Source organism: Lonchura striata, chromosome 1, assembly GCF_046129695.1.
Source record: "Lonchura striata isolate bLonStr1 chromosome 1, bLonStr1.mat, whole genome shotgun sequence".
NCBI lineage: Eukaryota > Metazoa > Chordata > Aves > Passeriformes > Estrildidae > Lonchura > Lonchura striata.
Genome location: NC_134603.1, coordinates 61,364,229 through 61,391,390, shown reverse-complemented (window position 1 = coordinate 61,391,390; position 27,162 = coordinate 61,364,229). Strand labels below are relative to the sequence as shown.

Sequence of the window (27,162 nt, the reverse complement as noted above, 5' to 3'; positions counted from 1 at the left end):
TCCTTAAATGGTGAGAATCTTGACGGATATTCCCCAAGGTAAGTAGCTTTAAAGAACATTTTATATACTGAATTTGAGAATGAGCCTCCCTGGGATGAGTACATGTAGGATAAATCCCATGCCACACTGGTTAAGAACCTTGCCTGAAACTGCACTGCTCCTGGTACTTTATTAAAAAAATCCATCTTGGCCTTACATATCTTTTATCATCAGCAGCTTTCAGAGAGCTTTACTGGGCAGGTCAGAGTCATTCATCTTTTAAGTCTCAGCATAACTTGGGCTGGATTGCAAGTTTCCCTCTCTCAGGTCAAGGTTAATCAGCATTACAAGAATTATGGTAATCTAACATAAAAAATAATAAAAAATATATTTGCAAGTAACTTTGATGAAGTGAACAAACTTCACGGAAAAGAGTTCTCCTTAACAGAGGTTTTAAGTGCCAAATGCCAAAAAACCTGAAAAGAAGATGCAGATTTACCTTTAGCTGTTTCACAATGATACAGCTGTTCACAGGTTGCTCAGTAGCTCACAGCATTTTTCAGTAGCAACTGCTTTGTCAAAATCTTTGACAAACTGAGAATAGGAAATGTTTGAACTTAAATACCTCAACTCCTCCGCTGAGAGGAAGAGAGAGTTCCTGAATTATTTCTCCAGCATTTACTGCTGAAGAAAATGTACCCAGGTATTCAAAAAACCAAGTAGAAGAAAACATAGACTACTCAGAAAGGCAGTTTTGACTACTATGGCCCAAATTCTGCCTTCAGTATGAATATGTCTTCCAGGTACAGGGAACATTATTAGACAGACCTCCTAAAGTCATGGAATAGGAGCAAGGCTGCTGCTGGCCATGAGCAAAGCCTTTGCACCAGAACATCTGCCAGGTCTGGCACTCCTGAGGCAGATAATGGTAAAAGTAAAGGATAAGATTCATGCAAGATATCCTGCCCTGTGTCATAGTCTCAGCATGCAGGCAGCTCATTTTAATAAAGGTAGAATGTGCAGTGGCAGGAAACAGAAACTGAGTATGGGACTGTATCTCCACTGCATTTTAGGCCACCTCTGCCTGCACAGACACGGGCCAGGGAAAGATATGCTGCAAGGTTAGCCTCACTGGTGACAAAAGTGCAGGATTTAAAAGTGAACACTGGAGCAATCTGAAGTTCCAAAGTGCTGCAAACCAAGCATTGCAAAATGCAGGGTTTATTTAAACCAATAATTTCTACAAGACACATCAAATTAAACTAAATTAAATGCTGTGGGTATGCAGTAGAAGGCAGGACAGGAGGGTATGTACTGATAACACACAGAAGTGCAAAGGTGATGTTTCCTCTGATAAATTTTACTTTGTTTCCTGTATTATGCAGTTTCTCCCGGGGCAGCTGATCTCAGTCAGCATTTCTCTCTCAGATTTGCCAGAGCACTGTCCTACATACCAACTGTGAAATGCCTGACAGTTTAAAGAGGAACTTAAAACATATTGGTTTAGAAGCTCAGTTGTCAACTATTCAGATTTTTTATTTATTAAAAATTTGATTGAATGTGACAGCCTGTATATAATCTTCCAATTATGTACTTTTCTGGAACGAAATGCTCTGCATATAATTTCTCAGCAAGGCAAAAAATAAGGTCAGAACAAAACATGAACACTTACTTTACTGTATGGAATCTTGTTATTGTCCATCTCTTTCTTCCACAATTGGAGTAGCAAATTCCTGTACTCCTGATTGAAAGGTCCAGAGTAAGAGAGAAATCCAGTGGCCAGAAGAACATTCCCCACCAAATCAATAATTTGATTTTGAAAGTTTTTGCTGCTTGCTGTCCAACGAAGCTGTATGTAAAATATTTAAAAGAAGTTAGCTTAAGGAGACACAAAGCTAACACAAATATCTAACTTAAAAATTAATCTCTTTCTGTTAAATTATTTTTCTTCAAAACAGGACTATTTTTTGCTTTAAATCATTATTTTCAGAAGTAGAAGTTTGCTTGGAAGGGATGGCAACAACCTGACCAAGTGGAGAAAAAGCATCTTTGCAAACAAGCTAGTCAAACTGGTAAGAAGAGCTTTAAAGAAGGAATGAAGTGTCAGGCAGAGGACAAATAGTCATGTGAGGAAGTGGAGGATGGCGCTGGCAAACAAAATGTGTGGGGTGAGATAAACTGTAGGGACCTTGTAATCAACAAAACAGGGCTAATGAAGGACCACCCTAAGGATACCCACAAAGACAAAGAAGTGTCCACCAGACAGAATGGTGGGGACAGCTTTCATACTGCTTATAGGACATTAATTATCACAGCTGGGCACCTCTCTGAAGTGTTTCACACATGAATGTGTGCAGCATGGAGAAGAAAAGAGGACCTGCATGTGGTTGCATCATGATATGATGGGGGTCATGGGAACATGGTGAAAAGACATCCAGAACTGGAGAGCTGCATCAGCTGCCTGTGGGCTTGTTAGGAAGGACAGGTTGGGAAGGTGAGAAGGCAGTGGAATGCATGTGGTCAGCATGGGAGACTCGAGGATGGACAATATGCCAGTTGGGAGCTTATGGGTTAGCATCAGAGGGAAGATCAACATGGGAGATGTGTGTGTCTGTCACAGACAATGTGATTAACAAGTAAATGAGGGCTTTTTCAGACAGCGGAAGAAACCTGGCATCCACAGGCTTTGGTCTACATGGAGAACTTCAACAATCCAGTATCTGAAGGGACAACACAGAAAGACACAAGCAATCCTTGAGGTTTCAAGGAAAGCACTGACAAAAGTTCTCAACACAGCCGAGTGGGGATTTAATGAGGGAAAGGAAGTTTGCTTAACCTCAGACTTGCAGATAAAGAACTGATCAGGGATCTAAAATTTGGGGGCAGCCTTGGCTGAGATTGTTTAGCCTTGAACACAGAGAGTGCAGGGGAATTTGTACACATGTATCTATGTGCACAAATACATGATGAGAAGGTGTAAAGAGGAAGATGCCAGACTCTTAACTGGTACTCTGTGAAATGACATGTGGCAATGGTCACAAATTGGAATATGATATTTTTAAATTCAACACACAAAAAATCCCTTTATTTCAGTGAGAGTGGTCAAAAACTGGAATAGGTCACCAACAGAAGTTGTGGAATCTTGGAAGATATTCAAAACCCAACCTAAAAATGCCCTGAGACTTGAGTAGGGGGAAAGGAGGGATGTGTGTTTTGCATTAGATGGTCTTCAGAGGTCCCTTCCAATCTCAATTATTCCATGATTCTGCAATTTAATAAGTATTATTATTTAATGTGTTAAAAAAATAAAATAATTAACTAATATTTTGTTTATTAATTTCTTTCCAGATTTTGTGTTCCCTTACAAACACTCTGCATTCAATCTTGGTCAATATGGTCAAGATGTTTCAAGTTTAGAAGATACACATTTAACCCAGTGTCAGTTTTGTTGAATCCTCCAAGTGCCATACAGAGTCTTTAATTTTTTTTGTCTGAATTTTCAAAAGTAGAGTGGAATTACAGCTCTTACAAGACCTCATAAAACCCACAAGAAGACACTATAATTTCCTGGTTTTGTGTTGCTTCCAAATTTAGAAATTCACTGAAAAAATATGATAAAACATCTAAGATTTTAAACTGATGTAATTTGAGGGGCAGCTATGCAAAGAAATGCTGAGGTGCTGGCCTCACAGGACACAATGGTTGAAGTCAGAACTCTCATCAATTTTGACTTTATGTGAAATCAATGAAGGAATTAACAAAGCAAATAAGAAGGGGGGGGAAAGAGTATTTTGCTTTATCTGAAAAACTTCAGGGTGAAGTCAGAAGGATCTGCATAGGAAAGGTAAATTTCAAGTTCATTGCAGAGGATAACAATTAGCCCATAATTTTGTAAAAGGCTCCAATAGGAATCTAAGCTTCAATTATAATTCAGGAAATTAGTCAAGCTTCAAATTTGTATTCTTGTATACTTGGTGAGAAAAAAAGAGTAATCCTTCTTATAAATATTTTAGGGCAATTATTTAGGTTAAGCCTAATTCCTCTTCTTAAAAAACCTAAAAGGAATTTGGCTCCTTGGCTTTAAATCCAAACTTTATCCTCATACAAATCATATATTATAACATAAAGCTTCATGCAGAAGAATTAACATAAGAAATTGCTTTAATTTTTTAGGTACATTCACATGAAGAGAAAAATAAACATACATATAACTAAAAAAAGTGTCATGTGATAGCAAGATGTCACCACACTTTGAGTTTGCTGAGCACTGCTATGATCATTACAGAGCATTCTCAAAACTGCACACCTACTTTGTGCTGGAAACCTGTACATGTGCTAATACCTTTTCTCCCCCTAATCCTTCAATCAGAGCTGAGGCATTGTTCATCTTCCTTCTGCATGCCTCAGCATCATCAAGCAAGGCCTGCTTCTCTTTCACAGCAGCATCATACATGGCTTGTACTTCATCCAGTTCCTTTTGCTTCTCATCCAGCTGATTTTGTGCACTATTCAGTTCCATTTGGGCAGCTGCAAGTCTTCCTTCCTGCAAAGCTAAATTTGCCTACAAATATTTAAAAGCAAAGAGTAGTTAATACCTATTTTTGTGGCAGAAGCAAATGACATTCATTTAACAGTACATACTGTACTGGTTTGGGTACTTTTAAAAATAATACAAGTTTTAAGGTGACAGAAGATTTTTTATTTTGTTTTACTTCTGGAACAGAAGCATAACACTAAAGTTATTCAAGGTAATCTTAAGATGTTTTAATAATAATTTTCAGAATGGTCTATTGATCACACAAGAAACAATGATTTTAAATCACAATACACTTGAAATAGCTGTAACTAGATATATGCGGCGACATATACTATGGGTTGCCTTATATATATGCCTCCTGTAATATATTCTCAGTGCAAAAGAAATTTAATATTGTCTTCATTAATTATAAAATAATAAAAACTATAACATAAACTACTCTCCTTCTCTCTTTTCCCGTCAATTATTTCTACCACAAAAATAAAAGAAATGTATTTTTTGCTCCTCTGGAAAGTAAAACTCTAGAGACTTTTTTCACATCTCTCTATAAATTTGCATGATGACTTACCAGTCATTTAAATGTGGCCTCTTAACATTTATATTCCTAACAGGGTTGAAAAAATATTCTGTGAATTCAGAAAGTATTTCCATATACATTTGCAAAGGATTAGAGCCTGACAAATTTCTTATGAAATTCACACTTAGAGATAAAGGTTGCTTCCATTTACTCTGAATATTTAAAAAAGCTTGTTTAAATATCATGTAGCTTATTTCTGTTTTTTTCTTCTGTAAGAGTTATGAAGATGGAAACCAAGAATCTGTAAAACCTGTTTTATTACAAATACGAAACTTGACACTTGTACTACATCACACCAGAAGAGTAATAGTTGAAGGCATCCTTTTAAGGGATAACTCCTAGTTAACAGCATAAGCACAGGTCGGGGTCTGGTCTATCTCAAAAGAGTGGTTTGGGAGCAGGGAATTAGAGATGCATATACGTATTGATCAATGAAGTAGGTTACTAATATCCATGTACATATGTTGCATACATGTGCATTGGATACAGGTAAATCACATGTATTGCTGCCCATCTATATTAGCAATCTAGGTGTATGCAGACAGTATATGCTAGAGAATAGCACTGTCAGTAAAATTTCATCTACTGTAGCCACCTGCTATGTTGATAGATCCTAGGGATAAAAACATATTTTGAACCTGAATGAACCAGTAAAATGGCTGCTCATAAAATTTCCATCATGCAAGAATGCTAAAATATTTTTACCTCACTGTTTATCAAAAAACGCATTAAAGAGCATCACCTAGAGATAAACACTGCTCAATCAATGAGTCTTGATTAAACCCAGCTAAGCAGATTTCAGATCAGCTGCTGTTGTGTTTTAGTGAATCTTGGACCATTGGGCAAAGTTCCAACAGCAAAAGAGTTTTTAGGAGGTGACATAGTGTTACTGTGCGAGAGATAGTGCAGGGTTCCTTCTGCATCTGAATAAGAAAGGCCTGACAACAATTCACTTAATAAGACAACCACCTTAAAAAGATTCATAAGAAGAAGACAAACAGTGAGTAAGCTTTGCATCCCTGCAAATGCTGGATACCCCACACTCATGCAGCATCAGAGAGAGCTAGGATAGTTTTGCCCATGGTATCCTGTGCAGAGCAGATCCTGTCCATGAAGAGAAAACTTTCTCTTTTGGCCATTCAAACTGTCTTAAATTCTTCTTATTATTCTGCCTTATTGAAGTAGATGCCTCATTTAGCCATCTGTTGTCAAGCCTTTCTTACTGAGATCCAAAAGGAGCCCTGCACCAGCCCTCTTCTTCCTCTTCCTACCACCTTCCCTGCTGCAGAGCATCCTTGTATCCTTAAATTCTCTGAGGGTTAAAAATGGGGGTCGAACACTATTATGACATATTGTTTCAGTCTCAGCTGAGAAATACTGAGGTTACACAGGAAACAAGATCCTTGGAGGGTTATAAAGAACAGACTTGGCAGGACAGCTGGAACACCAGAGAACTCACACCTGGCTGTGTGGATTCATATAACACCTTGACATTTATCACAGCAGGATGTGAACTTCAGTGGAAAAGGATGGGCATGTGAATTCCCAGTACATATGAGCAATGATGCCTTGTAAATAAGAAAAAGCAGGTCCCTGTGCAGCAATAAACTACCCAGAAAAGTGCAAAAGATTGATGAAACAAACTTCCCCATTCTTAAAAGCTCTCAAAAGGTTATCAGCTTTGAAGATGTAGGGACATCGACAAAATATTTCAGATGAGCACAAAAAAAAGTATATTGTATTCTAACATGAAAAATATCTGTAAACTTATTTACACAAGACTTTACAGATTTTCTGGAAGATGACCTATAATAAGAAACTATTTTACAGACAGTTGAACCAGAGTTCTCAGCCATTTTCAGGGTATTCATAACAAAGTATAAGACATGATTATATTAGTTTGATTTATAGGCTACTTGATCATATGTGATAAACAATGGTTGGTTGCATGAGACTGACAGCTCATGCAGGATGACCAACCTATCTGATTCCCAAAAGCAGAAAGAGTACTTGTTTCAGATGACCCTTTGAAATTATTTGCTTTCTCCCCATTTTTTTTTTCCCAAACTCAAGTTTTCAAAATTTCATGGGTACAAACACAGCTTTTGTATTGACATCAGTGTCAGGTTGGCTGGCAGCCTCCAGTATAGAGCTCTGCCATGAGAGCAGGAGGTGAGTCCTACTGCCAAAGAGAATCTTCTGCACAAGACTATTATAGCTGCAGTCAGCTCCATACAAACATTTCCAGCCAATATTAAGCAGGAAGGAAACATGTTTCCCAACCACTAAGAACCACCGTAGCCTTTCTAATTTTAGTGGCATTGCTCTGTGAACAAGCTTCACACCCTTCATTTCATCCCTTTGAACCACGCAGCAAAGCAAGGATACACAATTTGTTCCACTTGGATGCAGTGTGAAAGCCCGAATAAATGGATTTTATGCAGATGAATCATGAGGATTTAAGACAAGAGGTCCACACTCTGATCTGCACTCCTGGAGAAGTGGTGTTACACTGGAATATGCCTGGGCTTGTGAGAGAACAGCAGCTTCAGCCTTTCCTTGCCTTTGGCATTGTGGAGAGACAGACAGACAATCCTCTCAGCACCTGCTCCAGCCAGTGCTGCTCCCTGACCTCTGCACCTGCCTGCGTGGGGCAGGTACAGCACCTGTGCCAACAAGGGCCACAGCCTGAAGAGTTTAGCAGCTGTTTTGCCTTCTTCCAAACTGCCCTCAGAGAGGACTTCATAGCAGATGATCCTGGCCCTCTTAACATTTTTGCATTCCACACAAAAACAGAAGAAATAAACATAATTACAGTCACAGCTGTACTCTTAAATGAAACATGCCCAAGAACTTTCTCTGGCACTGAGGTTGACCAGCATAAAAAAACCCTCACATTAAGCTCTCTCACCCTCTAAAACACTATGACTCCATGTTGGCAGCCTTGTGGGAATGGCTCTTGGGCCAGGCTAGAACCTGAAAGGTGCCCAGAGACCACAGAAAAATGCTGTTTAGCAAAGACCAAATCACACTAGGGATCATTCTAAAAACTTACCGGTGTAAATGATCACTTTCCAGTGCCTAGAAAAATTCACTAGTACTATTTAATTTATTAGTATTGACATAGACACTAAGTTTCTCGCTGATTCATTGCAAACTCAGTTTTGCAAAGTACCAAGTATATCTGACCCTTGTCCAAGGAAACAGTTCAATAAAAGTGACGCCTCCAACAGAAAGAAGCCTCATACTATTTAATACTATTCCTGATCTTGAATGGAATGCCCAGATCAACCCCAAATCACTCTGAAGAGCAACTGCTACTCAGTAAATTGAGGAAATGTTACTAGGGAAATCCCATTAGGGGGGAAAAAGCATCCAAAATTATAGAGTTCACTACAGGTAAGGATGATTTGGAGTGTTCCTAGCACTTCTTTTGTTAAGGAATTTCAGCTTTCAAAGTCCACTCTTCTTACAGTCTATTGAGCACTCACTGCTGCTGGACTAGAGCAGAAGGCTTCTTGGACTCTGCCACTCTGTTCCTGACCTTCTGGGGATGTGCTAAGTGCTAAGATGAGCTAAGTGCTCATCCTTGCCTTTTGTTTCAGTCCTGTTCTGGGAACATGGCATCTGACTGAAGACTCTTCATGAACATGCTGTATAAAAACTGCTTCTGTCCCATATTACTGCAGATTTTTCCTATAGACACTTCATTGGTTTTGTATCAACTTTCCAAGAGACTCAATACCACGATACACTTGTACCCACCATTATTTAGGGAAAGACTGTAAAAAAGGCAAAGACATACACAGGTTTTGCAGTCTTTCCAAAAACAAATTTTAAAAAATGGATATATACCTGCACATACATATATACCTATGTACACATGCAAACAGATCCATGCAAGAGTGACATTAATAAAACCTTGGCCTCACTTTCTTTGCTATCTGTGACCATTTTTTTGGGATTAAAATTACCTTTGAAAGGCACAGAAATCATATGTTTTATCTGCTTTTCACTGTCTGTACTAGCTAGGGAAAGACTTTCCATATTTTCTGTTCAGTTACATGTCCTGACCTCACTCTGTTTTATTAGGTGATTTAATCCTCCCCTTCACCCCTCAACATATATACTTTCCTTCCACAGTTACTGTGGGCCTTGAATGCAGACTTACATACTTGTTTTCCTGCCCACTGGGCATCACCTTGTCAAGGACACCCTTATTTAAATGGACAATGATCAAGTTTCAACACTCCTTGACTCTTACCCCTTCTTCAGGTGCTTTCATTCCTTTCATTTCTTGCTGTGGTTTTTAGTTCAGCATGGAGACAAACGAAAGTAGAAAAGGCAGTAAAGTCTCATGCTTAAAACTGAGTGTGACAGGGAGAATCTTCAATATCAAACAGAATTTATAAACTGTAAATAAACTTCCCTTCATCACTATAACAGCCTAAGGAGAACTTAATTAAAGTCACTGCAGACATTCCTATGGGAAATTATACTCCTATACACATTATTTTAATTGGAGGCTGACGGTATCACAGCAAAAGTCAGGGCTTCTCCATTCTGCTCTTATATTCTTCATGTAATGGATAAGGAGCAGATGGTGCTCCAAAATTCTCAGGTTAGTGCAGCAGGCTGGTTTACTAGGTATCAATCTGGGGATGAACAGCTCATCCTCATGCTGAAGGTTTACAGGAAAGCCTAACTAATGATCCTTGGGCTGCAGGTCACTTATCTAAAGAATGCCAGTATACATTCCTAGGAATTAGGTCATTTTACACACTAAATATAAAAGTATAAAATATAAGTTTCTGCACACTACATTATATCATATATATATATATATATATATATATATATATATATATATATATATGAAAGATAAATGAGGCAATGAGTCTCACTTAAGATGCAATATAAAAATATATTAAATATATTTTGCAGGTGTTTAACAGGATTTCTATCCTAGAACAGCAGTTAGGATAAAGCAGCCTGATTAATTCATTCAGTAAACCTGCTTTTAGCACTGGATGGATTAGCCTGGGCTAGTACTTTATGCAGTTTAATTGTACATTTAATTTCAATTATTTTCTTAGCATCACTACACTGCTTCCTGCAATATCTCCTGCATACTTTAAACACTTCCCCCTTCCCTCTGTCATCTTCAGTTTTTAAAATATTTGTGACTGTTGCTATACCTGACAGTAGGCACCACTTTGCCAAGATATATATGTTTCATTTTTTATCAGCTACAGTGTGACAAGAATGCAAGTACTTGAACACAAAGCTAAATTTATATGTAATCCTAAATCACATATATTCAAATAAAAACTACAAGAGCACATTTTCAGCTTTCAGAGTTGCATTTGCATATAAAGCCACTATTTCCCCCAGGTCTTGCTCTCTTTTATAGCTCTCAATAGTAACATTTCAAATTCTGTTTTCATTAGTGAACATCCCATTCTTTGAAAAGGAAATAGCTAGTTATATATCACAAAAATACAGCATTCTCTTGAGTTACTTGAATAAAAAAATATGCTTTTAACATATTTGAATCAGATCTGTCTAGGTATACCAAAAAATTATGCCAAGAGTTTTAACTGTACCATTGATACAGTGGCTTATTCAATAAGAAACCTAACACAAGTGCAGTGGAAGCATAACTGATTGGATGTATTTCTTCAGAAAAGAGCCATAAAACTCACTGTAGGAGCAATGACTATAAATCATTATATAAATATGCAAAGACCCTTATTTTCAATGTGCTCACAAATGGAACATTTCCAAGACAATAAAGCTATCTCCAGGAATTCACACAGCAGAGGCTGATCCCTTTCTACTTCAGTTCAATGTTTCAACAGAATTCTATACCTCACAACTACTTTCTCTATTACACATGTACACTTGCACGTAGTAGTTTGAAACTCCAAGAAATTTTTAGGGAGATGAATTCCAGCTAAATTCGTTAGAGAATGTTTCTGTGCCAACACTGATCTCTCCTCTCCCAGATTCTGTAATGACCACTCTCCTCTCCCAGATTCTGTAATGACCAGGCCAGCAGGATTGAGGTGTTTTCTTGAAGCCATAGTGCCTGGCACCCACTCTGAGGGCAGAGAAGGTATCTTTATCTCCCACACACAGCTAGACAGGCTCCATAAAGAACCAACTGAATGCCTACTGTGTTCCCATAAGTTACAGCTGTACCACAGGGTAGTTGTGCGTAAGGGGAAAAAGTTGCCAGGACATATTAACTTGATTCAACCACTGGGTGTGAAGAAACAAGGATCTCTTTTTAGCCAAAATAACATGGCTTTTTTTCCCCATTTGACTGTATTCATCTCTCAAAAATATAAAATTATCAATATTAAATACCTTAAGAGGAAGAACTTCTTTATTTATACTGTAGAAGTAAGCCATTGTTTGTGTCCATGAGCAAAGACCTGCTACATTTCCACACACTTTTTTAGCACTCTCAAGATTATAATCCTCCATATCCAAATACGGCTCTAAAAGCTCCACAGTTTCTTCTGTAATTGAGTCCTAGTCAATGGAAAGGAAAAATCATTTTTTAAAATGGGTTTTTGAAGAAGGTCTGCTTCACAGAAACATTTTTCTTTTTAAAACCATGGGGTATCACTTCTTACAGAATAAACCAACAAAGCAATGCTGTCGCCTTTCACTCTTATAAAGGACAGATTAATAGTTTTTGTGTACCCATGAAAATAACTCCTACTTCCATTGCAACAGATTGACTTGAGTTGGCATTTAATATCCCTATTTGACACTTAAGTTTTAAAGATATTCCTAGTGCTTGTAGCTCCATGACAACTTAAGCTGTTCTAAGTGATTGCTGCTACAACACTGCACCTTCTTCCCTTTTCCCCTCAATCTGATATCATTGCCCCATCTTTAATTCCCTCACCAATGCTCAGTGATTTAGTTTGGAAACTGTTATGACTGAAATGTAAGTCATAAAGCTACTGATTAATTTTCTTCTAATCTAGTTCCATAAACAATCTCACCATGGCATCAGACAGGCACTGGTGTGAACACAGCTGAAGGAACCAAACATGCAGGAAAAGGGAGAAACTGCAAGGCACTGTCTTCACTTCATTGAAGCTAACCCTTTTCCTTAACTGTGAAAGAAATTTCTTTCAGCTGTTATTCTAATCCCAGGTTTTTCCTCCCTTTCACAATCTGCTGAGAATATGAAAAGCCAGATCTTTGATGATGGTGGTTAATCTATAATTATGTAAGTGTCAGAAGAAAATGGAATTCATCTCCTCGAGCAAGGTAGAAAGTAGAAGAGCTTATACAGGCTAAGAATGACTGCTTAACAATAGATATGTTAAGAATACTCCCTTTTTTTGGCAATGTATTAATGCCTTTCTTTTAATGCATCTAAAAATCATCCACCATTCATACTGTCAAGCTTTTTACTCTTTTCTTGTTTTTCTGCACGGCAGAAAGGACTGCCTTGTACTTATCTGTTCCTTAGCTACTCTAATTAAAAAGACACTATATTACTATATTCACTATATTACTCCCAAGATCAGCCATGGTGATGTTGTCACTATGATTGTTTGCTAAAATGTAAAATAGTTCTGAACAAAAATTTTGACTTTTTTATTCTCCTACCAAAAATAATGAACTAACAAGCTGGCAAAGGTGAAGCAAAGATCAATCAGCACTGGCCTAAATCTCTGTTCAAAAGCTTGAAAAATGTCATGCTTTTCCTTTTAAGTAATTAATTTTGAATTCAATGAACTTCTTCATCCACTAATTTTCATTGCCTAAAAAATATCAGGAAATAACAAAAATCTCACAAACAAGTAAGCTGTGTGGTCTACTGAGACACAATGAGCTTTCTTGTCATATATACTCAAAATGAGAAATAGACAGTATGTGAAGGAGCATGTGAAGGACCTCATTGGGGATTGAAGTAGTCCAGTATTCTAGCCCACGTTCACCAGTATCCCTTCCTGCAAGAACTCAGTCCCACAGAAGTTGTTCTGACTCCTCTGAGTTAAATGTGCTGCCAACTACCAGCAGGAATACATGCACTATTAATAAGTGCCAAAATTCTGGAAGTGTCATTAGACAAAAACTTGAGTAAGGAAGGCATAATTAGTCCTTGTTATCTTAAAACTAATTTCCTTTTTCTGCTTAGGGAAAGTGACCAGACTGACAGCCCCAGGAAAAAACTGTACACAGAGGCAGTGCAAGTTCCACAATATGGCTCTCTGGGACAAATGGCTCCTGGGGATAGTGAGGATGATCTTCACAACAAAAACACTCCAGCAGCTTAGAAAAGGCATCAGCAAAATGCACAGCTAAGTAGATTAAAACATTAGTGTACAAATGTTGCAGAAAAGCCAGGTTTTTCTGAAATCTTCTTGGTCTCCTGGATTATGAAAAGTTGGGCTATGATTGTGCCATTTCATATTCTACCCTCAGTCTTTTTCTGGTGCAGCTACCTGTGACATCTTTCTTATCTTCCCTATAAAGAATTTTCCTTTGTCTCACAGTTCAGTGAAACTTACTGCAAAAGTTTCTGTCCTGACAGAAATAAAACCCTGTTCACTTTTATTTTTCATACAGTTGATAATAAGATCATTCTTCATTTCACTATTTTTCTCATGAAAGAACCCCAAAAGTTCCATAATCATATAATTACCTTTCCTGCTCATTTTTTCTCTTTTTTCCTGCTAGCTCCCTAGCAAATTGGAGACAGAATTGTCGAATGCCTTACCGGTAAACAGGCCTGGTAGCACTGGAGAAGGTGAGCCATTAAAAATCCAAGAGTAAGGCCTTTTAAGGAAAATTCCTACTCAGAAGAAGGAAGTGCCTGAATAAGATAACACTAAACTTCTCAAGATTTGGTCTAGTGTTTGGGATACTTCTGTCTGCTAGAAGTCACTGCATGACCCAGGAGAAAAATTACTCAGATAATGAATCATGAAAATGAAGAAGAATAGAACAAAGTATCTACACCTATAGATAGACAAAACTGTTTCATGGTAGAAGACACTTTCATGTGAACTCTGAAGATAGTTATTGAAGCAGTAGTGCCCCTTTTAATTACTTACCTTCTGAAAAGTAAGCAACATACTAAGAAATCCTGAATTATTCATTAGCTTCTGAGCCTCAGTCCATGATGGCTTCACACCTAGGTGTTCGTGATCTAGTGTCACTGAGTCTATTTTCCTCTGGAATAAAAGCAGTACGCAGTCCATGATCCGCATTATCAGGTGAGGAGGTTTACCCAGTTTGCGAACAGTTGCAATGTCAGAAGGTTTTATTGTCTGAAAAATTATAGAAGAAAATAGTCCATTTATTTAAGCAGTCACTTGATTGCAAAGAATGATGTTCTTTTGGGAGGACTGTACATGTAATGCAGTTGCTGAAGGTTTGCAGGTCACTCAGAAGCATGACTGCAGAAAGTCCCTAAAGGTAGTCCCACACTATGACTGCTTTATTACCTAACAGTAGAGTACTGCTCGTCTTACCTCTTCCCCTCTTCATTTTTCAGGGCTTTTTCTACAAGGATTTACAGGTCAGTGCCATTCTTTTAATCTTCTTCCCCCGCACACCAAGTTAGATACACAAGACATATTATTAGACATAATAATCATTAACTACATGCCTGCTCAGAATATATTTGCTTCTGACCTGCAGGGCTGCCTTGGCTTCTTCCAGTGCAGGTCTTGCAGCTTCAAGCTTGTCTTCTGCTGCTGCTTTATCAATGGCAATGCCATCCACAATAGCCTGAGCCTTGTCTTTTACTGTTTGCACCTGCATTTTAACTTTTTCTGCAGCATGGGCTTTCATGGTTACTTCCAATAAAACTTCATCAGCTTTTTTTGAAGCTATAGCCAAATCTTTCTCCTTCATAACCAACTCTTTGGAGAGCTGATTTACAGAAACCTCAGCTTCCATCAGTTTTGCAAGACCTGTGATGGACAAATTCCATTTTAGCAACAGGAAGACCTATGAGAATGTAACCTTAGTGAAGCAATGTGGATATTTAACATAAATCACTCATATTCATATTTAGGGACACCAGTGAGTAATCTCATTGACTGAACACCAAAATTCAGCAGGGGAATTTTTTTTTTATGCATAAAAGCATTCAGAATCTGTCACTTGATCACTTATTTATATTCCTATACATGAGAAAGAGACTGAACATTAAACACATGCTTGAAAACATTAGCATGGCAAATGACACTTTAGAATTGCGTGTGAAATCTCTGAAATCTGTGAGAACATGAAAAGTACTAGGCTGTACTCTGTACAAAACAAAGAGGAGGAACCTGGCAATGAAAGTGAAGACACAAGGAGAGTAGGCTGAGCTTCTAAATTCAACATTGCATGAAGATCCAGATGAGATGAGGGTAAAAAAACCTACAGACTCTTAAGCAATACAATGCTCCAATAATTTGAACAAATTATGAGAAAATCTCTTAAGTATAAACATCCTCATATATAAATGCATGTCTTTAAATGTAAATGCACATCTTTCTAGCTCAAAAAACTCCACCTTTGTTCTTCCAGACAGCTAGCCACCCTTTACCTTTGGACTTATGTGTACATAGGGCAGGTGTGTAATTTAAGTTCACATTCACTTCCAAATAGCATTCAGTTTAGGAGACTCTTTAATTGTTTACCATGCATGACCTTGTGCAGAGCAATGTTTTTAAAATTATACCTTTGGCATATACCTGTTTCTTTAAAAAATTCTTCAGAGGGACTGAATATGAGCACTTAATTACCTTTTCTCAGATTTACTCATGGCATGTTTACATGTGAAAAGTAGGATCTCATTAGTTCCTCAGCATACATACATGTCAAAGCAGGAGTTTCAAGTATTTTAACTGCTAACTAATACTATTTCCAAAACTCCTCTTGAATCTGCACATTCATAAAATTCATGGAAACAAAACCTCTGTATATTTTGTATTCACACACAATACAGCTGAAAACATATATGACTCTGCTTCCAAATGAATGCAAGCTCACAATCTAAATCAACATTTTTACATCCTTTTATTCAGATTCTTCTCACCCTTTAAAAAAAAAAAAAAAGAAAGAAACAAAAATCAAGAAGCTTTTACAGTACCTGTTCTCATGCGTTCAGACAAACTTCCAAGACTGGCAATCTTCTCTTTGTAAATAGTTTTGTAGCCTCCAATGAAGGACAGGTAAGATTTTGGTGTGACAAAAGTTCTTCTCCTATATCGTTCAAAGTATTCAACACATTTTTCAGCTACAATATCTTGAATTGTTCCCATGGTGTTAACAACACTCTGTTTCACTTCATCTGTACACTCAATATGGTAAGAAGCTAAAAAATGCTGTGCAACTGCTACAAGAGCATCTTTAGGCCAATGTTGGAACCAGTCTATGGTACAGCCTGAAATCAGACCTGGAAATTTGAGTGCACGAGTTCTGAATTTTTCCCCAATAGGAGAAAAACAAAGGACCACATGCAGGTTATTCCGAACTCGAGCAAGAAAGTAATTATAAAGATTTTCACTAGTGAGACTAAGCCTTGGGTACTCCTTCTTCATTGCTGGAATCAGGTCTTGTGTGATTTCACCTATTTCATCCCGTGCAAAAAGATTTGAGACTTCACCTGAAGCCAAAACATTGTTTATGTACTCAAGAAAAGATTCATCTCTGACTTCATTTTCCGTGAATATAAAGACAACACCCTTTCCTTTTTGACCGGCAGTGCGGTACAACATTTTCAGATCATCCAAAAGGTTGTTGGTGGCATATGTTCTGGAATAGAAAAGGGTTAAAGAAAGAGAGAACAAGAATTACAGATCACCTTAGGAGACATATATCATCTGGATCAGCTTCCTTAAGGCAAGAAAAAAAAAATCTAGATAAGAAATTAATACCCTAGCTCCTGGTTACATTTTTTAGGTTTCTTTTTCAAAAAAATTTTCCCAAAGTGAATGATCAGTAATATAAATCATGTGAAATGAGGTGAAGTCAACAAAATAATGTGCTGGGAAAAGTATGGTGAGAGTAATACTATATCTAAGTTTTTGTATCCCCATGGTTTGCAGATGTAAATTCTTTATTAGAAATATGTTAATACATCTGGATTAAGTTGTCAAGTAGGTTCTGATACCTGTAACCATTAAGTAAATACAGCTGAATTATCTTCTGAAGATATTAAGAGCAGGTTAAAGGAAATCATTAAGAGACAAAAGAGAATGAAACTGAGGGGTTTATTGCGTTATATGATTTAACTAAAATCAAGCCCAGAAATTATGTTTGAACATTATCACTTGGGTAGATCAGCTCTTCTGCAAATTGAGACCGTGACTGGTTCTGTTGTTATGTGTCTTATAGGTGGTGCACACAGTAAGATTCAGATAAGTCTGCACAAATTTAACTACATATTTCAGATTGTGCAATATAAAATGATATAAAGTAAGATTAATAAAATGGCAGATTGTGTCCCAAGCCAACTAAAGCTGAAATTACTAACCTCTTTTATTTGTAACCAGTCTCTTATTTCCAAGAATCTCTTCAAAGTCATAAGTAATTTGTGCAATGCAAACATGACCCATTCTTCATATATTAGATATACCACACAGGAAGTGTCCCAATTCTCTTTCAGCTCCATCTTATTTATGTTCTATAAATACCCCTAAAGCAAGCACTGCAGAGCTTGGAAAACAACCCAGCTCTTCAGTTTGTCTGTGTCAGCTACAGTTATTACAGTGATTTGTGTTATTCTGATAGGGACATAAGAATTTCTCTACTGAGTCAGAATAGCAGTGTATCTGGTTTAATAACCTAACACCAATTATCGGAAGTGATTCTTAGAGACCAAACATTTTCCAGCATCCATTCTTCACTGCTAATTTCATTCTTCCTCCCTCCATATTCATTGCTATTATTAATATTTGTCTTGCTAATCTTGGAAAACTAGGGATTCTGTTCTATCACTTTGGGTTTTTTCTTTACTTGTTTTGTTCTCACTGTTCCTTTCTTCTGCTTCTGGGACACAGAAGGAGATTGTGATATGTCTTTCTTTATCTTTCCTTTCATCAGAAGTCTCATAACATTATTCACAGACCTGATATATCTCTCTAAAGAATATTCCTCAGCATTTTAAATAGTTTGCAAAGGAGAATATACTCTGCTGGTCTTTATTGCTTAGCCCTGTAAAACCTATGTCAAAAGAGACAAAGAAGGAAGGCAGTAGTTGCTCCCTTTTACTTCAAATTTCTATAAATTACAGAATTCCAGTACTACAAAATATTAAGACATTAACAGAAATTGTCATAATGCAGTTTGGCTATATAAGACTAAAAATGTAGTTTACAATGAGGGATAAAATGTTTGAGAGGTTTGCATTTCTTTAAGCTGATTGTGAGGAGTTCGCTTCTATGGCAAATTAAGGAGCATATGTCCATGTACATTGCATTGTGTTACCTTGTTAAAGTAATCTGAAAGCTCTCGTATCCAGCAATGTATGATGCTAGTTTGGTCAGACTCTGCTTTCCAGATCCACCCACACCCACCAGCAATGCATTTCCTTGTGGAGTACGAACAATCCGTGATATTTTAATCAAATGGATGATTGCATCCTGTTTATTGAGAGAAAAGGGGATGAAGAGATGCAAAAATGATGCATTGTATAATCAACTAGAAGCATGTCTCCAAGCAACAGCTAGATGGCTTCCCAGGAACCTATGCCAAAGACTCCCAACAGCTAGATGGTTTCTCAGGAACCTATGCCAAAGACTCAGTTCTGTACTCCTCAAAATCAACAGGAGATTTCCCCCTGACTTCAATGAGCAGTAGGGCTAGCCCAAGAGAAACGTTCTACTTGTATCAAGCTTGTATGAAGCAATGTCATATGCACAGTTTGTCATCAGCAGAGCTGGGGGCATGCCCCTTAGGGGACAGTGGAAAAGCAGAAAGGACTCCTCCAGCCTTTTAGCTGGCCTATTTACAAGCTCTCTAAATAGACTGGCAAAAGTAAAATACAAGTGCACTATAGGCATTTCTTATTCAACTGCTGTAGTTATTCTATCAAGCCACCCAAACTAAAGTTGAAGAAAGCATTGTTCATCAAAACCTTTGACAAGGAGGTGACTTTCAGGAAAGCAAGATGACATTCACAGTCATTTACATGCACTGTATAAACAACCTAGTTGTTCAGAGCCATCTCCAAAATAATGTGATAGAAACGTACCAGACCTATGTATCACTAAATGCAAAAGACCAGGCACTTTCTGTATTAATACAATTACAAGCATTAGTACCTTGAAAAATACTAAATCCATCTTTGATCCTCTGACAGTTTCATTGTACTGTTGCAGGAACATCTGTAATCTTTCAGCCAAGTAATCCAAAGATGGGATAGGCTCATAAATTTTAGGAGCCTTCAACTCCGCATGATCGGGCTCATCTCCAGCAGTTTCCGGGACGTCACGCAAGAAATCCACAAAGTATAATTCCATGCATTCATCTCCAAACATATCTTGACCATGTTCCTCAGAAACAATCTACAACAATATTGTTTTAGTAATGAAATATGTCACTGGCCTCTTTCTGTGGCAAACACTAAAATACTATTTGCTTACCTTCCTCATCATATCTTCAAACCAGTCTTTATCACTTTGGTTGATGAACTTGTCTGCAATAACACGTCTGCATTCATGTTGGAATAAGGCTACCAAAACACTGGTGCTCTGGCAGACATCAGAAGTAACTGTAAGTATTCCTTGCCAAATACGACTGAGGTCTCGTAAATTGAAGATGTAATGAAATTTTGCTGGAGTTGGCAACATCTACAAAATAATGTCATGAGCTATATTCAAAAAACTGCTAAATGAAAATATTTTCTAATTAATAATAAGGGGAAGTGAATGTGGATATTTTCGCAAAATTCGGTCTTGCATTAAAGCAGAAATACATGCTTGGTGTTTAAGAAGCTCCCTGTCTTCCAGATCATGTCTGCTATTCTCTTTTGTCCTTTCCAAGAACATCTGATTAAAGGTTCATGAGAAAAAGGGGAAGGGAAGGGAAGGGAAGGGAAGGGAAGGGAAGGGAAGGGAAGGGAAGGGAAGGGAAGGGAAGGGAAGGGAAGGGAAGGGAAGGGAAGGGAAGGGAAGGGAAGGGAAGGGAAGGGAAGGGAAGGGAAGGGAAGGGAAGGGAAGGGAAGGGAAGGGAAGGGAAGGGAAGGGAAGGGAAGGGAAGGGAAGGGAAGGGAAGGGAAGGGAAGGGAAGGGAAGGGAGGGGAAAAGTTTGAGAAAACAGTATTTGGGAAAATATTTGCAACCTAGCAAAATCTACATTTGCTCTAGAAAAGGAAGTTAATTAGTAGTAATAAGCACCAGTTCTGTTGATTATATTGGTCAATGGTGACAAGTCAATAGTTTCTCTAGAAGTTCCTCTATTTCTCTGTGCATAAACCATGTGCATACAGTGAGTTGTTTGTGAAATTTTGAGCAGCCTTTTCTGGACAGGAATTTAACAAATCCCTATCTTTCCACCTCTCTCCTTCACTTTTCTCAGTAGAAGAACAAATTTGACACACTTTTCTATGCTATAGTTTTGTTCTTTTCAAATTTCATTTTATACCTAATATTTTTGTATCTCTCAAAGGAAAATTTGCCCAGAAATTGCAGTCAAATGTTTTTAACAGTCTGTTTGAAATGGAAAAATTTAATATTTATAAATTACTAAATACCAGATTTTATTTGTTTCTAACTGATTGCCTCTCTGCCAAATTTGACTTCTTTCCTAAAATTCAGATCTTCAAGGTTTCTTGCAATCCAAAACAGCTTTTATGGAAGATTTCTATCTAATTTTTAATTTCTGGTTCATCTCAACATTTTCTCAGCTGGAAGATCTCTCAGTCTTCCTATCAGATATGTTTACTCTATTATATGTATATAATATGATGCTTATATCAGCTACAGAAAACACTGCATGTCATTAGGATTTTCATCAGCAACTTGATGCTGAGAGCATCCAATTCAGAACAGAGGCATCAGCCAGCAGTTACAGCCACAGTTCACAGCTTCACAATATGAACTACGAACACACAAAACAGTACAAAATGTACAGTACAACAGATTAAGGCTTAATAGATGTAATTTTACCTTTGCTTTTGTCATTTGCCAAACCTTTCGACTTGTAGATACTAATGCTGAAGCCAGTTTACATACTTCTGTGGGGAAATGTCGTTGTTCACAGAAATAGCCTTCAGCTATTGTTTGAAATATCTTATCAATAGAGGAAGGAGAAGGCAGTGTGCAGTTGAAGACGCTGAACTGGCGTTTCAGGCGCTGTGGGATGTCATTTCGACCTCCACCAGGGTGAATCATAGCAGCTACAAACTGGATGTCAACCACATTTGTGAATTCCCCTGGCTTCTCTAAACTGTAGAAACCTTTCTGTTCCATCAACTGTCTTACAATCTCATTGGTGATCTAAATATAGCCAAAAGTAAAAAAAGAAAAGGAATGGAGGAGTTAAGTGTTCCAGGGTTGTCAACATGCAATGTGGCAACCAAGCATTCAGATGCAGTGCATTGGCTGCATGTAAACTTCATGTGATAAGTAGTTGTAGACATGAAGTCAGACATTCAGCTGAATTTGGATAATTTTAATTTAAGAAAACAGAACTTTCAATTTTCAATCCAGACTATATCTTCAGATTGACACAGGTGCTTAGATAGTGACAAACAGTTAATTTAGCACAATGTGTAGTCACACATCCACTTGCACAGAGGAATTGAGTACAGAGCTGTACTGGAAGCAGGGAAATTAGGATTTTTCTCAGCAGATTCTTTTTTTATTTAAGTAATATTTTCAGAGTATAGATCTATAAGTATTCTTTCATCAATACCTCAAGACAGCTTGCTAGTCTTTAATGTCAACTGTGATCATAGAATTGTTTAGGTTGGAAAGGATCTTTTTATTATTGAGGCCAACCATTAAACCAGTACTACCAAATCCACCACTAAGCCATGCCCCCAGGTGCCACATCTACATCTCTCTTAAATACCTCCATCACCCCCTCCAGTGGTGGTAACTCCACAACTTCCATGGGCAATCTGTTCCAGGCTCAACAACCATTTTGGTGAAGAAACTTTTCCCTCATGTCCCATCTAAACCTCCTCTGGTTCGACTTGAAGCCATTTCCCCTTGTCCTGTCAACACTGACCTTGCTACAACCTCCTTTCAGGTAGTACGGAAACCTGTAAGATCTCCTCTGAGCTTTCTTTACTCAAGGCTCAACAACCCCAGCTTCTTCACAAGTCTTGTTCTTTAGACTCACCACCAGCATAGTGGTGATAATAGAAACTGCAATTTAAAGTCAAGAAGAGATCAAAGAAAAATCTCTGAGTGTTTCTTGGATTTGCACGCTTCCTTTCCCAGACTGGTTCTCAGGAGTGCTACTTTAGAAATCCTACTAGCTTTGTATGCAGCCAAAGCAAAAGGCTTAAGTACTACAGTGATTGCACCAAGTGACTTGACACTGTCTTTGATCTTTTGGGACTGACAGCTTATTAGTCATGTCAAAAACTTGCTTGGGGAAATTGGTTTGGGTAAACATATTTGTTCTAATCCATATTATAAAGCCTTTTTTCTAATCTATCCCATTTTTTCAGCAACAATGGTAAGACCACCAGTTCCCAAATGTTAATATTTTCCTTTTTACCTGATCACCCCATTCATTAATCAGAGGCATGTTGATATCATCAATAAAGACAGTCATTTTCTTCCCTGCTGGAGGACCATGTGTAGCACCCATTCTTTTGCCTATGTAACTTTCTATGCTCCTTTGGAACATATGTGGCAGAGTTGCAGAGGAAAAGTTTAGGCGTTTGGTCACATGAACATCGGGATCATACTTGCTTGTGTAATTCTGCAAGATAAACCACTTTTAAAAGCACATCACTAGCTCCAGGTGAATTAAGACAAAAGGAGATACAGATGCTCAGCAGCCCTGCAAAAAAACTCAGTCCTGCTATTAACTTCAAAGTCTAGAAACACAGTTTATTTAAGATAAATACACCATCTGCAACTTGAAATACAAACAATTCGTCAGTTACTGTTTTGCATAAAATTTTTAAGTATTAAAATTTATAAGGTCTTCATAGACTTCACTAAGTATTACAACAAGTAGATGTATGCCAACTCGAGGTGCAAATAAAGTTTGCATTAGCAATTGTCAGGGTTTTTCTAAATTTAAGCTGTTAGTGATGATCTATTACAGCAGACTGCAAGGAACAAGAGAAAAAACAAATCCATTTTTATTCATACTCTACAAAAGCAAAACTCTTAAAACAAAAGCAGTGTAAAGGAATGGCAGTGTAAAATTAAACCCAGCTACATCACATTTACTGATAGCTATCTTCTCTTAATGAAGAAAGTAATCCTTGAATTTTATGAATAAGTAAAATTCCCACAGCTGGTGAGGATGCCCCAAAGCAACAAAGTTCTACTTTTCATGTTTAGTGAGTTTTTATAATAAAAATATGTAACCCTAGAGTCACACCAAGGGATAAAGGGATATATATATATATATATATATATATATATATATATATATATACAGAGAGAGAGAGAGAGCATAGGAAATATTTTGCTCAGGAGAAGTCCTGGAGCTTAGAAATAGCACTAAAAGTTCCATAATTTCCAACATACTTTCTTTTTAAATATTTGATTCTTCTGCAATTAAGTTTTTATCTCTATAAGAGGGTTGACTAGAAATGTTCCCATTTTGGCACTTCAGAAAAATAAATCTATATCCTTGCTGATTAAGTGCTCTAAGAACTCCAATGAGACATACACTCTGCATGACAACAGAAAGGAAGATACAGCTAGATGCCCTCAAAATATTTTGATGAATTGTTAATTTTGATGAGTTGTTAATTTTGTTGATACAGTGATAGCAGTTTAAGAAAAGGTGCCCTGCAGAAAGAGGTTTTTTTATTCAGACCTCATATGAATGACAACCCACACGTGCAATGTGTGCAACGTGCAGATGCAACAGTCCTGTCTTTGGTGTGTGTTCTTCACAGCTGAGGGGTTGGTGCAGAACAGTGCTCAGACATCTCTTCAGGACCCCAACCCTTTGTACAACCTTTGTGCCAGGTGAGGGTGACCAGGTGCTGGCAGCAGGGCTGTGGGGCACCCCCTGGCAAGAGAAGGACAAGGCTTTCCCGTGCCAGCCACCTCTAACAGACCCACTGGAGACACTCAGCCTGTGTCAGGAAGGGTGAAATGCTGCCTGGCAGTTGATAGAGAAGTGCAAAAACTGTGAGGAAGTCAGCCATGCAGGCTCCAAAGTGAGAGTAGAAAGAAGGGCAGGAAGTGCTCCAGCACAGATTCCCCTGCAGCCTGTGATGGAGACCATGGTGAAGCAGGTTGTCCCCCTGCATTCCATCAAGGTTCACAGTGGAATAGAGATCAACTTATAGCCCATGGAGGACCTCACACTGGAGCAGATGGATTCCCAAAGGAGGGTGTGTCCCCATGGGAAGCCCATGCCGGAGTTCCTGGCAGGACCTGCAGACCCATAGAAAGAGAAGCCCACGCTGGAGCTGGCTTGCTGGTAGGACCTGTGACACTGTGAGGAACCCATGGTGGAACTGTTCATGAAGAACTGCAGCCCTGGTAAGAACTGTATCCCATGTAGGAGGAGGGAGCAACATGAGGATGGGAGAGGCAGAGTGGAGCTGTTATTGACTGACCACAGCCCCCATTTCTCATCCCCCTGCACTGCTGGCCAGGAAGGAGGTAGAGGAGTCAGGGATGAAGGACTAAAGGTGAGTCTGAGAAAAGGGTGTTTTCAGTATTTGTTTTGCATCATCCAATCCTATTTTTAATTATAAACAAATTTCAAAAGTGTTCCCCAAGTCAAATGTTTTTTCCATGTCAGTATTTGGTGAGTTGAGGATCTCCCTGTCTTTACCCCAGCCGCTGTGCTGTTGAGGAAGGAGATGCAATCAGCAGCTGGGTAAGGGTCTTGCAGCTGGCCAAGGCCAACAAACTGCAACTACAAATTCTCAACCATTAAAAAAACACATTTGTATTTTATCATTATGGCATATCAGAATGTTTGCATGACAACAGTAATATTGCACAGTAAAGAAATGAGAACTATCTTTGAAAAATAAGAGGGTATTGAATATGATTATTTTTGTTAGTTAAAATATCAGAGAATTTTCAACTGTCCTTTACCAGTTTAATATTATTTTTAAAATTTTTTTGCAATTTGTGAATTAATAGAACAGAGAATAAAGGTCTTAAATTAACATTCCATTTTAAGTTCTTTATTTCAATTTATACTAATGCTTTACTCAACACCAAAGATTATTCAGATTAATTCAGATTACTACCTGAAGTGTTCTATATTAAGACTCTTTTTACTTTTTCAATCATCTGTTTATATCTGGAAATTTCTAAAAGGTGTAATAAGACAAAATTCTACCGAAGATGAAAGCAGAAGGGGAACAGCTGTGAAGGTAGTTAACACTCACCCCTAACCTTACATGAGATCAAATATCTGCTACTCTGCTCTATAGCATAGACTTAGTGTAAGCAATTCCCAAGAATCAGTTCCAATTATTTTTAGGGACAGGAATGGCAGCTGAAGGCTGGAGGTTGCCCGTATCTGGACAAAATCCAGTATGCAGAATATCAAGACCACTACCCAGACCCCGCCTCTTCACTCTGCTAAAATAGTTCTCAGCTGGTGCCAGGAACAGAAACTGACATTACACTGGCATGCCTGTTGGCATCGACAGCTATGCTGAAAAAATAGCATTAATGGCTGCTGGCACAGGTACAACTTGCTCTCTGTCAGGGCTCAGAGAGAGCACATGGCTAGGGCACACAAAATGGCTCCAGATTTTAAGAAAGCCAAAGGTCGATTTAGGCTGATGGTTTTCAGCTATTTTCCATTTCGAGACCTCTGCAAATCCTCCAGTGGAGGTACAGATGCCTGTACAACCAATTCAGCTGTCCCAACAGTAGATCAGTTTTATTTAGCTGTCTCTCATTGATCAAAGAATCCACACATTCCCCTGAAAAACACAGAAACCTTACTGAAAAACATTGTGCTTCCATTTTTTTAAATAAGGGGTGCCAAGCTTGGTATGATATCTGGGTTTGTTCAGCCTTTTGATTATTGTCTCTTCTGTATTAAATTATTACATTTTTTGTGTCATATGATTCATCTGCACCATTCCATAATACAGAAACCATGTATTTGTTAATAGCAATCCTATTATTTCCTTCTAGAGAAAGAGCATGTCCTTTTCAGTGAAGAAATTAATAGAGCAGATAATAAACAGTAAATTTACCCTCTGAAAACCACTCTTACTAAATAAGGAAGTTCTTTTTATCTCTTCTGTTTGGCTTTTGGAGAAAGGCTGTGCAACAAGGGTGTACAAATGACCAGTTGACACAAGGCACCACCAACAAAGCACAGGAAAATAAAAAATCCTCCAAGAATCAACATTTTCTTAGCAAAATCTTCCATTAGACTACTCAAAAGAAAAGAAAGCATAGGAAAAAGGGTTTATCATCTGACCTTGTGACCACAGTGAACAAAGTTTAAAAGAAACCTTTATACTAAAGTGTAGAGACGTGGGGCTTTTTGCTTGTAGTCCATGTGAGTATTGGCAAAATGCCTCAGTGGGAATGCTAGTATGTACCCTGAAGAAAACTCAAACTATCCCTAACTTCAGCTTGACATTTGTGCCAATATCAACTATTGCAATGTTTTTGTACTAGCATATTACATATGTTTTTCTGTTCCACTTACCTTAATCATAACAGTTTTTGCTGTTCCTTGTTCCCCAATTAACAAAACAGCTTTTCCTTGCCTCATGATGGTGTGCATTAGAAAGTCTGTTCGGACACTGTCTATGTTTGGAACTAGAATGGAAGTATATTCTGGTACTGAATCTTTAGGATAAATATATTCAGGGACCTGCATAAGAAAGACGTGCAAAAAGTTTGAGAATTTCTACCTGTCCACACAATCACTTTGCATCAGAACACAAAATCAA

At 37.9% G+C, this 27,162-nt stretch overlaps 1 protein-coding gene across 1 annotated transcript in view; it reads right to left on the bottom strand.

Moving 5' to 3' along the window:
* The window catches only part of LOC110469703 (dynein axonemal heavy chain 5), a 148,707-nt gene that overhangs the window by 47,088 nt on the left and 74,457 nt on the right, over positions 1-27,162 (bottom strand). The window contains exons 51-62 of the mRNA XM_077784814.1: positions 26,916-27,083; positions 22,800-23,006; positions 21,236-21,565; positions 19,712-19,918; positions 19,391-19,633; positions 18,555-18,709; positions 16,216-16,880; positions 14,766-15,046; positions 14,183-14,398; positions 11,466-11,633; positions 4,322-4,540; positions 1,652-1,828 (exon numbers count right to left, since the gene is read on the bottom strand). Coding sequence (XP_077640940.1) covers positions 1,652-1,828; positions 4,322-4,540; positions 11,466-11,633; positions 14,183-14,398; positions 14,766-15,046; positions 16,216-16,880; positions 18,555-18,709; positions 19,391-19,633; positions 19,712-19,918; positions 21,236-21,565; positions 22,800-23,006; positions 26,916-27,083 — 3,036 coding nt within the window. The remainder of the gene's footprint in view (positions 1-1,651; positions 1,829-4,321; positions 4,541-11,465; positions 11,634-14,182; positions 14,399-14,765; positions 15,047-16,215; positions 16,881-18,554; positions 18,710-19,390; positions 19,634-19,711; positions 19,919-21,235; positions 21,566-22,799; positions 23,007-26,915; positions 27,084-27,162) is intronic.